The following is an 18,361-nucleotide window of genomic DNA, read 5'->3' as shown; positions in this document are numbered from 1 at the left end:
AAAAAAATAAACACTATACAGTCGGGTCTACATCATTTGAAGATTGTAAAGAAGTGAGAGATTTGGAATTTTTCCAGTGAAAATATATGAACAAGCGAAAAACCACAGATCCCAAACCGGGAGGGAAATGTCAATGAACCTGATTGGAAGGATGAGAGAAATGCGGTACCTTTAAAAATGCAAATGAGGAATAAAGTCTCTGTCTCTTTAAGCGCTGGTGACGTCACTGTTTTTTGAGTAGTAGAGCCGCGGCCCTGCGCCTGAGAGCGGGAAGCCCCGTGCGCCGATTGATTCGCCCGGATCGGGTTACAAGATGGCGGATGTTGTGCTGTGGTGAGGGGGAGCGCTGAGGGGGAAAGGAAGGAAGGCAGGCCCGGCTCGGCCCGGCCTACCCATCTTCCATCAACCACTCACTTAATTTGCTTTTTTCTTCCTTCCTTCCTTCTCCATCGCCTTCCTTTATTTATTTGCAATAACATGTCTCACGACTCTTTAGTCGCGTTTTCCGCCATTGTAAAATCACGGCGGTGACGGTGTAGGGAAAAAAGAAGCGAAAGCGGAGAACGACCGAGGAGCCCCCCGGAAAAAAAAGGGAGCAATAAAGAAGCGGAGGGAAGGAAACATGTCGGATACGCGGAGGCGGGTGAAAGTGTACACGCTGAACGAGGACCGGCAATGGGACGATCGGGGCACGGGGCATGTGTCTTCGACCTACGTCGATCGCCTGAATGGGATGTCCTTGTTAGTACGGGCCGAGTCCGACGGTAAGAACCGGGGCGAGAAAGAGGGAAAGCGGGCCGGGCCGCTGCACCTCTGTATTGTACGTGCAGCGACAACCGGTTTGTAAAAGGAACTATTGGCTGGATTTTTTTTTAAACTCCGTTTTTTATTTTGCCCCGAAGCGTGTTTTTTTTTACACACACTGTAATTGCCAGTTTCCAAATGACCCCAAGTAAAAGATGAGCCAAACGTTGGAATTGTGGAGAGGCCAGGAAAGTGTGAATGTGACGTGTTGGTGGTGGGGGGTAGATTTACATGATATTTACTATAGAAGTGTAGTGTGTGCAGGGCATGTGGAGAAATGTGTTTTCATTCTTTGTTCCAACCTCTCAGGTTCGCTTCTATTGGAATCGAAAATCAATCCGAATACTGCGTACCAGAAGCAGCAAGTAAGTTATGTAAAATGTTGCATATATTTGTACAGCGTTTTTTTTTATTTACTTAATGCATAAAGGAAGATACGATCCCACAATAAGGAAACAAACATTCATTCTGTAATTTGGAAGTCACGTGCAGATTATAGTGACTCAAGATTATCGAATGATTAGTTAATTGAGTCAGCGGGAGTTTTTGTTAATTTAAAGTTGTACAATAATGAGTTCTGAGTGTGTTGAATTCATATTGTTTATAAAAAAGTCATGCAGAAATCAGCCTTCAGGTTACACACTTCTTGCCTTTTGGTGTGATTAATTTATGAAAAATTAGCTAAAATACCTTGCAGATGAACAATCAGTTGTGACCTCTGTTTTATCGTACAACAGGATACATTGATTGTTTGGTCAGAAGCAGACAATTACGACTTGGCACTCAGTTTCCAAGAAAAGGCTGGATGTGATGAAATCTGGGAGAAAATTTGTCAGGTACTGTATACACTGCTAAATTAACTAGTTGAATAGATATAAATTGTACCATATTTCAATTTATGCTTCCTGAAGGAAAATAACTGGAAGTTTGCATGAGGGTTTTAGACAGTTGACATGGACTGTGTTGGGTGCTTTATAATCCAATGTATAAGATCAGAAAAATTAAAGGAAATACATTTGCTTTGTTATCTTTTTCATTCTCCATTGCAAATGCTGCATTATTGTAAGATTTTTTTTGGTAAAAAAAAATTGTTGCATGAGCAAATATCTGTTCCTGATCAATGTCTAGTTTAGTGTGCTAATTGTACTTTGACACAGATTGAAATATAAAGCACTTCAAAAGCTTAACACTGAATTTATAGCTGTATCTGTTCCTTATGAAAGTATTTTAGCCATCAACTTCAATTCTGTCTTCGCATGGGAAGTTTTAAGAAGTTACAAACTTAAGGGATTTGCAGTGTCATAGATAATGTCTTCACTTGGTAAATTAAGGTTTGTTCTGCTTTGTTTATATGGTTCTTGGGTACGGTAGTTGTCGTGGTTACGTTGCAGGTCTAGTAATCCAGAGGTCTGGACTAATAATCCTGAGAATGTCAATTTAAATCCTATTGTGGCAGTTTGAGAATTTGAATTCAGTTTTTTTAAATCTGTAAATTAAAAGCTGGCATCAGTAAACCTGGTATGGCCTATACATGACTTCAGTCTCATACCAGTGTGGTGGCCAAGCAAGCCACTCGGAGGTATCAAATCTTGAACGGCTGCAGATGGGTGAATAAATGCCAGCGACACCCACATCCTGAGAATGAATTAATTTTTAAAATGCCAGAAATGTTGTCATTCTCAAGTCAAAAAATGGCATTTAATTGAGGCGTATGCAATGAATCAGTACTTTTTTTTTAATAGTTCTGTACAGCATTTAACTAGTCTTGAACTGTATGGTCATAAGAACATAAGGAATAGGAGTAGGCCATTTGGCCCCTCGAGCCTGCTCCACCATTTAATAAGATCATGGCTGATCTGATCTTGGGCTCGGCTCCACTTCCCTGCCCGCTCTCCATAACCCTTCACTTCCTTATCGTTCAAAAATCTGTCTACCTCCACCTTAAATATATTCAATGACGCAGCCTCCACAGCTCTCTGGGGCAGAGAACTCCACAGATTTACACCCTCAGAAGAAATTCCTCCTCACCTCAGTTCTAAATAGGTGACCCCTTATTCTTAAACTATGCCCCTTAGTTCTAGATTCTCCCACGAATGGAAACATCCTCCCTGCATCTACTTTATCGAGCCCCCTCAGTATCTTGTATGTTTCAAGATGATCACCTCTCATCTAAACTTCAATGAGTATATGCTCAACCTTCTTTGGTCAACCCCTTCATCTCAGGAATCAACCTAGTAAACCATGATTTATATATTATTGGAATGTTTTTAGTGTCTTCTACCATGAAGATTGGTCCAAAATATTTGTTCAAAAGTTTCTGCCATTTCCACGTTCCCCATTATTAACTCCCCAGTCTCATCCTCTAGGGGACCAACGTTTACTTTAGCTACCCACTTCCTTTTTATATACCTGTAGAAGTTCTTACTATTTGTTTTTATATTTTTTGCTAGTTTACTCTCTCAAGACATGGTCAGTAAGACATTTAGCATAAAAGCCTTCAAATATCTGCAGATTATTTTTTTAATGGATTGTGTTTTAATGGACTAATTTGTGCCGTGTAGACTTTTTTAGTAAGATTTTCCATTAACCATGTAGCATTAGTTCCAAATATTTCTTGTAAGTGAGCTAACCGAACAGTTTGAATTTTGATTTTCATTGGAATTCCATTGTTGTAACAAAGAGGTACTGAAAATTACTTGGTGAGATTCTGTACTGAAAAATTTTTGATCGTATATACTCTATAATCTCCCATGTTTTCAGATATGGTAAGTTGGAGAATTAGGTCTCTTGCCTATTCTGTTGTCTCTTCTACTCCAGTTTCTTTCTCTCGTTTTTTTGTTTCTCTCTTTCATCTACCTCGTCTTTTCCTTTCGAATAGGAGGTGGTGGCTGGTATAGTAGGGTAAGGAGCCAATAATGGCTAAAGTTTTATATTTTCATGTGGGGTTTTCAGGGATGGTGTGGCCCTCAGCAGCTCCCTTGCCATCCACTCCCTCCATTACTTGTACTTCTTACCCTTGCACTCCTATTCCTTCACCTTTTCTCTTTCTATAACCTTTACCCTCCCTACCGCTTCTTCATTCACACCATTATCTCTTCCCCTTCAAGCTACCTGCTCAACCTCTGCATTCTCTCCTCCCCTTACTCTGCAGCACATTGTGGCGGGGGCCCCTTACTCTGCAGCACATTGTGGCGGGGGGGGGGGGAAGGGGAATTCAGAGAGCATTTGTGGGAACCCAATAGTCAGATTGTTCAATGACCGGGTGATGAGTTTACATCTATGGTTTCCATTATAGTTCTGTGCATAGGAATTTATAATGGTACTGACCGATTCATTGACCAATGTGAAAAATCCACTTTCCTTTTTCAAACCTTTCAGCATTTTAAACACTTATTAGATCGCTTTTAAGTCCCGTTCCAGTGCACACAGCTCTAGTTTTTCCAAGTTTCTCATCTAGGCAGTATTCCCTCATCTCCTCTGGTATCATCCTTGTAAATCTACATTGCACTTTTCCCATAGGTTCAGTACCCTTTCTATAATGGGGTGTCCAAAACCCCTCCCTGCATTCTGATTGTGGTCTCTCCACTATCTTGTACAGATTCATCACCACCGATACCGATGTATTCAATGCCCCATGTATAAAACTAGTATCCTATATGGCCTTTTCTGCCTGGAATCTTGCTTTCAAGATCTCTATCTACAGTCACATCAGATTGTTCTGCACTCCATCGAGAATTTTACCATTTAGGGTAGATTTCCATGTTTTAAATGTACTGTCACATTTTACTGCAGTCAAATTATTTAATTACTTGACAATTTGGCTAACTTGTATATTAAAGTATTAACATTATGGATTTTATAATTTTAAAAAAATCATTGTATGTTTTTTTCCTTTTTTGTATTGAAGACGCTGTGGTTCCATTGGTGCTGATTTGCTATAAATGGACTTGTTTTTAAATTTGAAAATGTACTGGGAACTGTGCATCTGATTGACATGGGGGTGGGGGGTGGGGAGGAGAAGGTCGAATAGTAACATTTTAAAATGTACCAAAAGGATCTTCTGATTCAGCATTAGTATTTTTCGCTTTTAGGGTTCTTACACATTTTGAGAGGTTTGTGAGGTATATTTTTTGAGATGTGCCACCTCATTGGCTGACCTTGATGGTGTCATCATCATCAAAGGCAGTCCTTCGGAAGCAAGACTTGCTTTCACTCTTTTTAAAAAAATAAAAAATTAGTCCTTGGATAGTTGAACATTCCAATACGAGAACCACGGTTTCTGTCACAGGTGGGACAGACAGTCGTTGAGGGAAGGGGTGGGTGGGACTAGTTTGCCACAAGCTCTTTCCGCTGCTTGCGCTTGATTTCTGCACGCTCTCGGCGATGAGACTGTAGGTGCTCAGCTCCCTCCCGGATGCACTTCCTCCACTTCGGGTGATCTTTGGCCAGGAACTCCCAGGTGTTAGTGGAGATGTTGCACTTTATCAGGGAGGCTTTGAGGGTGTCCTTGTAACGTTTCCTCTGCTCACCTTTGGCTCGTTTGCCATGAAGGAGTTCCGAGTAGAGCGCTTGCTTTGGGAACCTCGTGTCTGGCATGCGAATGATGTGGCCTGCCCAGCGGAGCTGATCAAGTGTGGTCAGTGCTTCAATGCTGGGGATGTTGGCCTGGTTGAAGACGCTAACGGTGCGTCTGTCCTCCCAGGGGATCTTGCGGAGACATCGTTGGTATTTCTTCAGCAACTTGAGGCGTCTACTGTACATAGTCCATGTTTCTGAGCCATACAGGAGGACGGGTATTACTACAGCCCTGAGCTTGGTGGCGGATTTGAGGGCCTGGTTTTCAAACACACTTCCTCAGGCGGCTGAAGGCTGCGCTGGCGCACTGGAGGCGGTGTTGAATGGTGTATTGCAAGTTTGAAGGCTAAATACAATGGCCTGGAATTTGTATCCAGCAGCGAAGCAAAGGTGTTTGCTGCTGGCCCCAAAGTACGCTTCGTATAGGGATCTCACAATCCCTGTGTCGAGAACTTCGGGTTTTCGATCTTGAAAATTCAATTCAATGGAACTTAATGGGGATCCCCTTGTGTACAGTGCTTTGGCTGCTTAGACATCCTGTTGACATCAATCAAAAGACAGAATTCTCAGACAGTGAACAAAGAAGTGGGTTAACTTTTTAAAATAGAGAGCAAAAGATTGGAGCTCATGAGGAAAAGGCAAACCTAAAATAAAGATGCAGAAACTTAATTTTTTTTTAAACTTTTGGAAAAGTGTCTTCAATTTAATTTTTTATTAAAATGGACAAATTTCACATTGCACAAAATTAAATGAGTTTTCCAGGTTCTTAGTATTTGTTTAGCAATCAAACATGCTGTTAAAACTCCAGATACACCTAATCACTTTGGGTCCAACTTTTAGTGGGGAATTTAACAGCGTACTTACTGCGGAAGAGCTGACGTTTTCGTCAGTTTCAATGATTTATGAGATTTCACTGATTGCCGGCTCTATGTGAGGTGGGTGAGCAGGGTGGAACAGCAGTAGTGGTAGGGGTTTCAATAGTCAGGGAGGCGTTTCTGCAGCCGCAGACTCCAGGATGGTATGTCGCCAAGGTCAAGGATGTCACTGAGTGGCTGCAAGGCATTCTTTGGGGAGTGGGTGAGCTGCGTGAGGTCGTAGTCCATATCCGTACCAGTTTCAGAGCTGTCATTGACCGACCGCAACTTCGGGATTTCCACATGCACCAAATCCCAAAGTTGCAGTCGGCTTCAAAGGTGACTCATGCCATCATACCGCCCGCAAATTCAGAACCAATAACATTGCAATCTCAAAGGGGTACAGATTGTGTCATCACTAACAATACTGAAGTTTGGTTCATAATCTTAATGCTACAATGAAGTACCTCGGGGATCTTTGTTGGGACCTGTTGTCCTTCATGCAGTTAACTAATATGGGCATGGCAGTTATATATTAAAGTTTTGAGAGCATCACACTCTTTGTTTATATTTGGTGCTTTACGCAGTCCTTTTAAACAGAGGAAGAAAACCAGTTATTTACTTTGAGTGAACCTCTAATTTGACCTCAGTAAGACATTGATAGGTTATATGTGGCAAATGCAGTTCAATATATAGATTGCTGTGAGGTAATAAACTTTGGAGCGGCTGGAGAACAGAGAATGGAATATATTCTGAATAGTAAAATGTTGTTTGGAGTAGAAGAACAGCTGGAGGCAAATGCATTTAATGTGAGGTAAGACAATTGGGGGCGGGGGGGCGCGTGCATTGGGGCGAACACAGAATTGGAATATGTTCTGTATAATAACGTTCTCAATGAAGAAGCAAAACAGCTGGATCTTTTAAAAGGAGGATTGCAGTTGCAAATGCTATAAAGGATGGACAGTATTCTGGTTTACACATGGGGCATCAAATACAATCGGAGAGGAATATTGGAGCCAAGTGCAACGTAGATGCCTTCAGCTAATCAGGAATGTGAAATAAATTGTAAAAACGCACCTAGGTTTTGAGGGTAAATATTAAAATATTTCCACTTGTCAGTGTACAAAGGACCATAAACTTGTTTAGTATTTGATGCATAGGGGCAATTAGAAGGAATTTATTTACCCATAATTATTGGGATATGGAATACTGAGTTGCTGTCGAAGTGGAGTTGATTGCAAATTTTAAGTAGGAAATAAATATTTGAAAAATAAATGTATTGAAGAGTACTAGGAATAACGAGAGAAATCGGGTTAAAGTAGATAGCTCTGGTGGTGCTTTCCAAGTATACTAACTTCAACCTAATTAATACATGCTCTAACATTCAATGATTCTTTGTTGTCTACCAAGTTCATTGTCATAACTAGTAATAAATCTCCCCCTAGTGAAGACTAAAACATGATGGTTGTATTGCTCTTGTGAATTTGATTTTTTTTCTCCAAACAGATTGTCAATCAGCAAAGATAAATTTGAATTCCAAGTCTTTTTAATCTTTTTTGAAATTTGTGATTTGCACGACAATAGCTGGGATGGGGGGATGCACTCTGGTTACAAAGGGAAAGAGCAGAATGGCAGTACTGCAATAGCCAACCGCTTGTGGCAAGAATTTGCATTAGAAAAAGTCATGCACATGATTTTCAGGTATCCGTAGGATCAGTCTAATTGGGCGGGTGTGGCATAATTATTTGGAACCGACAAAAATACTCCATGGCTGTAGGAACATAAGGAGCATAGAAAATTTTGCAAACCGTAATGTCAAGAGGAAAGAGACAAGTACACCTGGGGCATGCATGGCTTGGACCAGAGTACCCGTCCTTCCTGTACAGGGAGATGGAGAGAATAAATATGGAGGAAATCCTTTGCCTCACAGGGAAGGTGCAGCATTTTGATGGTGATTGTACCTTAGCTTCAAGAGTTGTACAAGTATCGCTAATTTCCTTCTTTGACCGGGAGTCATGCAAGATACAGATCAAAATATATAATCTGGCAATTTCTTGGTATTAACAAAATATGCCGTGGGAAATACTTATTACCAATTGTGTGCATTATATGTAAAAATAAATCGGGCGCAGAGAATCTATTTTGCTTTAATAACTTTCAAACAACCAATGTTCATGTTGGTTAGGGTCTACTTCACGAATAACAGCTATTTATCAAATCCCTGAAATGGTTTATTCTAATTATACCACTATTATAATTTTCAAAGTAATTCTGCAGTAATTCTATTTTTATTTGTTAAGTCTCATTTGTTAACATGAGCTAGAATGGTTACAGCGCAGAAGGCGGCCAGTCGAGCCCGTGCCGGCTAGTCCTACACCCTCGCCCTTTCCCTGTAGCCCTGCAAAAAAAATTCTTTCAGGTGCTTATCCGACTCCCTTTTGAAAACAGTGATCGAGTCTGTCTCCACCGCCCTTTCTGGCATTGCATTCCAAATTCTAGCCAATCACCTTTAAATCTGTGTCCTCGGGTTCTCGATCCTTCTGCCAATGAGAGCAGTTTCTCTCTATCTACTCTATCCAAACCCATCAAGATTTTGAACACCTCTATCAAATCTTCTCTGCCCTAAGGAGAACAACCCCAGCTTTTCCAATCTATCGACGAAACTGGAATCATTCTCAAATCCTTTCTGCACTCTCTCTCTAAGACCTTCACATTCTTCCTAAAGTGCGTGCCCAGAATTGGACACAATACTCCAGTTGAGGCCGAACCAGTGTTTTATACAGGTTTATCATTTCCACGCTTTTGTATTCTATACAGGTACTTCTATTTATGAAGCCCAGGATCCCCTAAGCTTTTGTAACCGCTTTCTCAACCTTCCACCTTCAACGATCTTGTGCAAATATACCCCAGGTCTGTTTCTAAAATCTTGTTTAAATAAGGATTGAGCTTAATTGTCCCCCAAAATGTAATTAAAATTGAGGTTTTGTGTACTTTAAAAAAAATATATATAATTGCCTATTTTGCTCGATCCATATTCAGCTTGTGTAATATTTAAGTGAGGTCATTAATGTCTCAAACATGTTGCCAAGTGGTTGAGGCAAAGACATTGCATTTATTTATGCAGTAACTAGATGCTGTAACATGAAGACTGTCGAATTGGTATTCTGAAAAGATGAAATCTGATAGGCCACCTTCATCCTAACCATTCTTGTGAAGAATAACAAACATTACTAGAAGTACAGTGAATCACCAAGCTAGGGCAGTGTTTGTACCAATGTAAAGCAGGTCCATGTTCATCTCAAGTTGCCAGTGTCATTGGCTGACACGAGGTATGGTCCATTAAATCTATTTTTCTGTTAACAGTTGTAATATTTCCATGATTGTATATAAAATGACATCTAGAAGCCGGAATTTTTTTTTTCCAAAGATTGTTTGGAAGCGAGGAATTCAATTTTTCTTAAGGTATTAGTCTCCAAATTGCTGTAGAAAGATGTGTGTAAGCTGTGTTTCTCCACTGAGTGAACAGCTGAAGTGATCAACCTTTTTTTTTAAACTTACGCATTTTATTTCATTTCTGTTTGTGGGACATTGTGCAAATTAGCTGATGTATTTTCTACATTGCAACAGTGACTACATGTCAAAAGTACTTAATTGGCTGTGAAGCACTTTAGAAAAGAACATAAGAAATAGGAGCAGGAGTAGGTCATTTGACCCCTCGAGCCTGCTCCGACATTCAATAAGATCTTGGGCTCAGCTGCACTTCCCTGCCCGCTCCCCATAACTCTTCACTCCCTTATTGTTCAAAAATCTGTCTATCTCCACCTTAAATATATTCAATGACCCAGCTGCCACAGATCTCCGGGTCAGAAAATTTCACAGATTTACGACCCTCAGAAGAAATTCCTCATCTCCGTTCTAAATGGGTGACCCCTTATCTTAAATTATGTCCCCTAGTTCTAGATTCCCCCACGAGTGGAAACATCCTCTCTGCATCTACCTTGTCGAGCCCCCTCAGTATCTTGTATGTTTCAAGATGATCACCTCTCATTCTTCTAAACTCCACTATGAGTATAGGCCCCACCTGCTCAACCTTTCTTCATATGACAACTCCTCATCTCAGGAATCAACCGAGTAAACCTTCTCTGAACTGCCTCCAATGCAAATATATCCCTCCTTTAAATAAGGAGACCAAAACTGTACGCAGTGCTCTAGATGTGGTCTCACCAATACTCTGTACAGTTGTAGCAGGACTTCTCTGCTTTTTATACTCTCTTGCAATATAGGCCAACATTCTATTTGCTTTCCTGATTACTTGCTGTACCTGCATACTAACTTTTTGTGTTTCATGCACAAGGGCCCCAGGTTCCTCTACTACAGGTACAACATTTTGCAAACTGTCTCCATTTAAATAATAATTAGCATTTTTATTTTTTCCTGTCAAAGTGGATAACCTCACACTTTCTCACATCTACCAAATGTTTTTCCACTCAGCCTGTCTATATCCCTTTGCAGATTCTTTGTGTCCTCCTCACAACTTGCTTTCCCACCCATCTTTGTATCATCGGCAAACGTGGCTACATTACACTCAGTCCCTTCTTCCAAGTCACTAATATAGATTGTAAATATTTGAGGTCCCAGCACCGATTCCTGTGGCACTGCACTAGTTACCATTTACCAACCGGAAAATGGCCCATTATTCCGACTTTCTGTCAGTTAGCCAATCTTCTATCCATGCTAATAGAGTACCCCCAACCCCGTGAGCTCTTATCTTGTGCAGTAACCTTTTATGTGGCACCTTATCGAATGCCTTCTGGAAATCCAAATACACCACATCCACTGGTTCCATACTTATCCACTCTGCTCGTTACATCCTCAAAGAACTCCCAGCAAATTTGTCAAACATGATTTCCCTTTCATAAGCCTATGCTGACTCTGACTGCATTATGATTTTCCAAGTGTCCTGCTATTGCTTCCTGAATAATTGACTCCAGCATTTTCCCAACTGAGATCATGAAAGTCATTATATAAAAACAAGTTTGTTCTTTATATTTATAGATCCATATGATTTCAGGCCTGTAAGCATAACTCTTAGCAGATCCTCTCTGGTAGTGTATAATTTGGGAGAGGCTTGAAAGTGAAAAGCATTTTTTAATATAAATCAGGAGCTGAGTAAAATTGTCAACTTTTCATTCTCAAGCTAGTTTCTGTGATTGTCATTCTTTTGGACACCAACTTTAAAGTTCTGATAGGAAACTTAATTCTCTCATTTAATTGATCGCTGGTTAAATTATTATACAGTGTCAGCTGTGGCTCACTGGGTAGCATTCTCATCTGAGTCAGAAGGTTGTGGGTTCAAGACCCACTCCAGAGACTTGAACATAAATCTATGCTGACACTCCAGTGCAGTGCTGAAGGAGTGCTGCACTGTCGGAGGTGCCGTCCTTCGGATGAGACATTAAACTGAAGCCTCGTCCACCCAAGGAAAGATCCCATGGCGCTATTTCGAAGAAGAGCAGGGAAGTTATCCCCAGTCTCCTGGCCAATATTTATCCCTCAATCAACATAACAAAATCAGATTATCTGGTCATTATCACATTGCCGTTTGTGAGAGTTTGCTGTGCACAAATTGGTTGCCGAGTTTCCAACATTACAACAGTGTCTACACTCAAAAGTACTTCATTGGCTGTAAAGCGCTTTGAGACGTCCGGTGGTTGTGAAAGGCGCTATATAAATCCAAGTCTTTTTTACTTTTTAAAACCGTTTGCGTTTAACCGGAATCAGTAATGAGCTCTTCATGCACCATAATTCAGCTGGAAGGTCAAGCAGATGACGCGCCACATGGTATGTAAGTGTAGTAGATCTATAGCTGATGGGAGATGGACAAGATTGACTTAGTGATTTATTTTCCTGCTGACTTCACACTTGTCAACAGTAATGCAGCTGATTTCAGCTACTTGCCAAATTAGTAATTTTAGGTTCCAACCTTTATACTATCAATCTGCACTAGTGTTTTTTAGCTCCCACATGTAGCACCGATTTTTTTTTTGATTTTTATTGCCATTTATGTTTCTGCCCTGTTCTTGCAGGACCGTTGCATTTAATATTGCTCGTATAATCCTCCATCCTCCATTCATGTCACGATGTCTACAAGAACTCCCTACAAACTAGGAATTGAAGAATTAGATCTAAGACTGTCACAATACATTGTCTATGTGCCTAATAATTGCTTTTTTGGACATTTTATTTAACGCATCTTAATCTTACCACAGAATGTCTCCCAATTAACTGATGATTTTCTAACTGCACGGCCCCCAGTAATCATGCAAATTTTGTGAACTGTATCTAGTGTTTTTTAGCTCCCACATGTAGCACCGATTTTTTTTTTGATTTTTATTGCCATTTATGTTTCTGCCCTGTTCTTGCAGGACCGTTGCATTTAATATTGCTCGTATAATCCTCCATCCTCCATTCATGTCACGATGTCTACAAGAACTCCCTACAAACTAGGAATTGAAGAATTAGATCTAAGACTGTCACAATACATTGTCTATGTGCCTAATAATTGCTTTTTTGGACATTTTATTTAACGCATCTTAATCTTACCACAGAATGTCTCCCAATTAACTGATGATTTTCTAACTGCACGGCCCCCAGTAATCATGCAAATTTTGTGAACTGTATTTGTACAGTTGTCAAAAGTTGCAGAGAGAATTCACTATGCATACTTTTCACTGCTCACTGCAATGTCCTGCTTGTATTATGAATCTGTATTTTTAAAAAAATACATTTTTAAAATCACAATTTAAATCTTGTAACTAAATTTAATTAGAACTTTTTCTGTTTACAAACATTTGAAAGAACTTTCCTTTTTGGGAAATATTTTAAACATGGCTTCCCCCCCCCCCCCCCCCTCCCCTTTTGATTTTTGGTGCTTGTACCCATGGAAATGTACTTCAGCATGAGCAACTACTTTGGGCAGGGAAGGGGCCGAAGCTTTAGGGGGTAACTTCTCATTGTCCTTTCAAATAGGATTCTGTGCCATTGGCATTTCTTGGTGACAAATGCACTGCTATACTCCAATAATATTTGCCAGATGCCAACTTTACATTGTTTTGGGTAATTCTGAGAGTCTGGCATTATGTGGACTGAACTTGAATAATCACATGTTTGAAAACAGTATGTTGAGTTGCCCATTGGACGAAAGATGGTTTGTTTTGGGTGTTACTTTCCTCTGCAAAATTTTGTATTTGTGGGTGCACATAGAGCAGTTAGACAAGTCTGCTCCCTATTTTGACATGAAAATCCATGTTTAGTAATTGATCATATTTATCACGCTAGGGAACTAAACTGGATTGTTTTTGATCTTTCTGTCCTCTGCACATGGGAACCGACTGTAATTTGAGAAGGGTAGCTCTACAAGTGTCAGTAAATGGCTACTGCTAATATTGACAAACTGGCTGCTCCAACTATATTAAAATTTGAAACAAAAGTTATACTTCAAGCTTTGCGCAGTGGCAGTATCGTAACCGATGAAGTTTAATCGAGGCACGATTATTGCTTATTGAAAACTTTTCCCAATACCCCGCCAACGTGAAATGACCTGACGACTTGAAATATAGTCGTCAATGGCAATTTTTGATAGTCTCTGCAGAGGCTACTTCTTTAAACAAAACAAAGTTAAGTGTTAGCTGAGGGAGCGCTGCACTGTTGGAGGTGCTGTCTTTCGGATGAGATGTTAAACCGAGGCCCCGTCTGTGCTCTCAGGTGGACGTAAAAGATCCAATGGCACTATTTCGAAGACGAGCAGGGGAGTTATCCCCAGTGTCCAGGCCAATATTTATCCCTCAATTAACATAACATAAACCAAATTATCTGGTCATTATTACATTGCTGTTTGTGGGAGCTTGCTTGTGTGAAAATTAGCTGCCACATTTCCCACATTACAACAGTGGCTACATTCCAAAAGTATTTCATTGGCTGTAAGGTGCTTTGAGACGTCCGGTGGTCGTGAACATAAGCAATAGGAGCAGGAGTAGGCCATATGGCTCCTCGAGCCGACTCCGCCATTTAATACGATCAAGGCTGATCCGATCATGGGCTCTGGTCCACTTCCCTGCCTGCTCCCCATAACCCCTTATTCCCTTATCGGTTAAGAAACTCTCTCTCTCTCTCTCTCTCTCTCTCTCTCTCTCAAAAATGTATTCAATGACCCAGCTTCAACAGCGTTCTGAGGCAGCGAATTCCACAGATTTACAACCCTCAGAGGAAATTCTTCCCCCATCTCAGTTTTAAATGGGTGGCCCCTTATTCTAAGATTATGCCCCCTAGTTCTTGTCTCCCCAATCAGTGGAAACATCCTCTCTGCATTCACATTGTCAAGCCCCTTCATAATCTTACACGTTTTGATAAGATCACCTCTCATTCTTCTGAACTCCAATGAGTAGAGGCTCAACCTTTCCTCATAAGTCAACCCCCTCATCTCTGGAATCAACCTAGTGTGAGCCTTCTCTGAACTGCCTCCAAAGCAAGTATATCCTTTGGTAAATATGGAAACCAAAACTGTATGCAGTATTCCAGCTGTGGCCTCACCAATACCCTGTATCACTGTAGCAGGACTTCCCTACTTTTATACTCCACCCCCTTTGTAATAAAGGCCAAGATTCCATTGGCTTCCCTGATCACTTGCTGTACCTGCATACTAACCTTTTGTGTTTCATGCATAAGTACCCCCAGGTCCTGCTGTACTGCAGCACTTTGCAATCTTTCTCCATTTTAATAATAACTTGCTCTTTGATTTTTTTTCTGCCAAAGTGCATGACACCATACTTTCCAACATTATACTCCATCTGCCAAATTTTTGCCCACTCACTTAGCCTGTCTATGTCCTTCTGCAGATATAGGCGCTATATAAATGCAATTCTTGTTTTATCATATGTCCTTTCAAACTTGCCTGTGTGGTCCCCTTGCAAACAATAGCACACTCCTGCTTCTTTCTCCCCCCTCCCCACCTTTCTCTCTTTCCTCCCCCTTCCCTGGTCCCAATTTCCTAACGACTCTGTTACTCAAAGGAAAATGGGGACATCATCGCACACAGGTTTTTTTTTATTGTATACAATAATGAGCACATACAGAAGAATACAGATCTGATGACTTCCGATCGTGTGGCTCCCTTGAAACAGTTAATTGTCACTTTACAACGTTGGCCATCTGTCATTTTGAGAGAGAATTCCAGACCCACTAGATGATGATCACGTGACCTGTTATGACACCCATCAGCAGGCAGCTCTATAGAGAGCAATGCAGTCCAGTATACTTTGCAGTCGCGGTGAAGAAATTTTGCAAGCAGCTGAGCAAAAAACAGTCAAGTTGCTCTGGTGAATTTGGAGGCTTCAAATGATGGTATCCACGGAGAAGAAATAATGATGCTTTAGACGGTAGAAGCTTTTTTGTTAAGCCGCCTTTGTAGTTCCCCAGTGTTACAGGAGGAGAAAATAAGTTTAACGGTCTGCCAACTCCTGATCTTTGCTTCTGGGAGGTTATCTGTGTGAACATAACATAAGAATTAGGAACAGGAGTAGGCCATCTAGCCCCTCGAGCCTGCTCCGCCATTCAATAAGATCATGGCTGATCTGGCCGTGGACTCGGCTCCACTTACCCGCCCGCTCCCCGTAACCCTTAATTCCCTTATTTGTTAAAAATCTATCTATCTGTGACTTCACTACATTCAATGAGCTAGCCTCAACTGCTTCCTTGGGCAGAGAATTCCACAGATTCACAACCCTCTGGGAGAAGAAATTCCTTCTCACCTCTGTTTTAAATTGGCTCCCCCGTATTTTGAGGCTGTGACCCCTAGTTCTAGTCTCCCCGACCAGTGGAAACAACCTCTCCGCCTCTATCTTGTCTATCCCTTTCATTATTTTAAATGTTTCTATAAGATCACCCCTCATCCTTCTGAACTCCAACGAGTGAAGACCCAGTCTACTCAATCTATCATCATAAGGTAACCCCCTCATCTCCGGAATCAGCCTAGTGAATCATCTCTGTACCCCCTCCAAAGCCAGTGTGTTCTTAAAGTTAATGCTGCTGTTCTTTCCCAGATATTAAACCTGATTTGAGTTTGGCATTTTAGTGGTGTGGAAGATTATGGGTGTGGTCATATTATGGTTGTGTTAGGCTGCATGTTCGTGCTCCAGTGCACTGCATCTCTTTTTTTCTGCCAGTTCTCTTTTCCCCCACCCCAAGCAATTACTTGAGGATTTAAAGCTTACATAAGAAATAGGGGCAGGAGTAGGTTATTTGGCCCCTCGAATCTGCTCTGCCATTTAATAAGATCATAGCTGATCTGATCTTGCGCTCAGTTCCACTTCCCTGCCTGCTCCCCATAACCCTTTTTTCCCTTATCGTTCAAAAATCTGTATCTCCACCTTAAATATATTCACTGACCCAGCCTCCACAGCTCTCTGGGTCAGAGAATTTCACAGATTTACGACCCTCTGAGAGAAGATATTCCTCCTCATCTCAGTTCTAAATAGGCGATCTCTTATTCTTAAACTATGCCCCCTCGTTCTAGATTCCCCATGAGTGGAAGCATTCTCTTTGCATCTATCTTGTCGAGCCCACTCAGGATCTTATGTTTCAATAAGATCACCTCTCATTCTTCTAAACTCCAATAAGTATAGGCCCAACCTGCTCAACCCTTCTTCCTAAGTCAAGCCCTTCATCTCAGGAATCAACCTCGTGAACTTTCTCTGAACTGCCTCCAATGCAAGTATATCCCTCAAATAAAGAGACCAAAACTGTACGCAGTACTCCAGGTGTGGTCTAACAAATACCCTGTATGATTGTCGCAGGACTTCCCTGCTTTTATACTCCATCCCCTTTGCAATAAAGGCCAAAATCCCATTTGCCTTCCTGAATACTTGCTGTACATGCATACTAACTGTGTTTCATGCACAAGGACCCCCAGATCCCTCTCTACTACAGTATTTTGTAATCTCTCGCCATTTAAATAATTTGCTTTTTTATTTTTCCTGCCAAAGTAGATAACCTCACATTTTCCCACATTATACTCCATCTGCCAAATGTTTGCCCACTCACTTAGCCTGTCTATATCCCTTTGCAGATTCTTTGTCCTCACAACTTGCTTTCCCACCCATCTTTGTATCATTACAAACTTGGCTACATTACAATCAGTCCCTTCATCCAAGTCATTAATATAGATTGTAAATAGTTGAGGCCCCAACACCGATCCCTGTGGCACTGCACTAGTTACCGGGAGAATGACCCATTTATCCTAACTCTCTGTTTTCTGTTAGTTAGCCAATCCTCTATCCATGCTAATATATTACCCCCAACCCCGTGAACTCTTATCTTGTGCAGTAATCTTTTTTGTAGCACCTTATCAAATGCCTTCTAGAAATCCAAATACACCACATCTACTAGTTCCCCCTTATCCACCCTGCTCGTTACATCCTCAAAGAACTTGAGCAAATTTGTCAAACATGATTTCCCCTTCATTAAACCATGCTGACTCTGCTTGACTGTATTATGATTTTCCAAATGTCCTGCTACTGCTTCCTTAATAATGGACTCCAGCATTTTCCCAACAACAGATGTTGGGCTAACTGGTCTATAGTTTCCTGCTTTCTGTCTCTCTTTTTTTAAATAGTGTTACATTTGCAGTTTTCTAATCTGCTGGTCCAGGGGACTTGTCTACCATTATTTTACTGAGTACTTTTTCTTTAGTGATTGTTTTAAGTTCCTCCCTCCTTATAGCCACTTGATTTATTATTGGGACGTTTTTAGTGTCTACTACCATGAAGACCGATACAAAATATTTGTTCAAAGTCTCTTGCCATTTTCCAGTCTCATCCTCTAATGGACCAACTTTTACTTTAGCTACCCTCTTCCTTTTTTATATACCTGTAGAAGCTCTTGCTATCTGTTTTTATAGCTTAATATAGATATAATTATACTGTGCTCATCAAGAAACTGGCTTTTGATGGGAACGGCTTAATTAGTTCAAAGTTCGCCTGTTCAATTGAGGTCATTATTTAGAAATGTATGAGGTAGTGTTGATGCTGAGCATTGGAGCAGTAATGAGTAGTGCGGTGGAATAGGAGGATATA

The 18,361-nt window shown here is 40.9% G+C and overlaps 1 protein-coding gene and 1 pseudogene across 4 annotated transcripts in view; both read left to right on the top strand.

Moving 5' to 3' along the window:
• The first annotated feature begins 268 nt into the window (after positions 1-268).
• Positions 269-18,361, top strand: part of LOC139273139 (serine/threonine-protein phosphatase 4 regulatory subunit 3) — a 74,395-nt gene continuing 56,302 nt past the window's right edge. Inside the window, exons 1-3 of one of the 4 annotated variants that reach the window (XM_070889599.1) lie at positions 269-764; positions 1,114-1,169; positions 1,542-1,640. In XM_070889599.1, coding sequence (XP_070745700.1) covers positions 623-764; positions 1,114-1,169; positions 1,542-1,640 — 297 coding nt within the window. In that variant the 5' untranslated portion in view covers positions 269-622. Of the gene's footprint in view, positions 765-1,113; positions 1,170-1,541; positions 1,641-9,053; positions 9,144-18,361 lie in introns of those variants that run through there. The other 3 variants (XM_070889597.1, XM_070889600.1, XM_070889598.1) reach the window with 3 other exon arrangements.
• On the top strand, positions 13,734-13,887 carry LOC139274408 (U4 spliceosomal RNA; annotated as a pseudogene).

The sequence above is a fragment of the Pristiophorus japonicus genome, chromosome 9, assembly GCF_044704955.1.
Source record: "Pristiophorus japonicus isolate sPriJap1 chromosome 9, sPriJap1.hap1, whole genome shotgun sequence".
Taxonomy (NCBI): domain Eukaryota; kingdom Metazoa; phylum Chordata; class Chondrichthyes; family Pristiophoridae; genus Pristiophorus; species Pristiophorus japonicus.
Note: the sequence above shows the minus strand (reverse complement) of the source record. Positions and strands in the feature narration are given on the sequence as shown.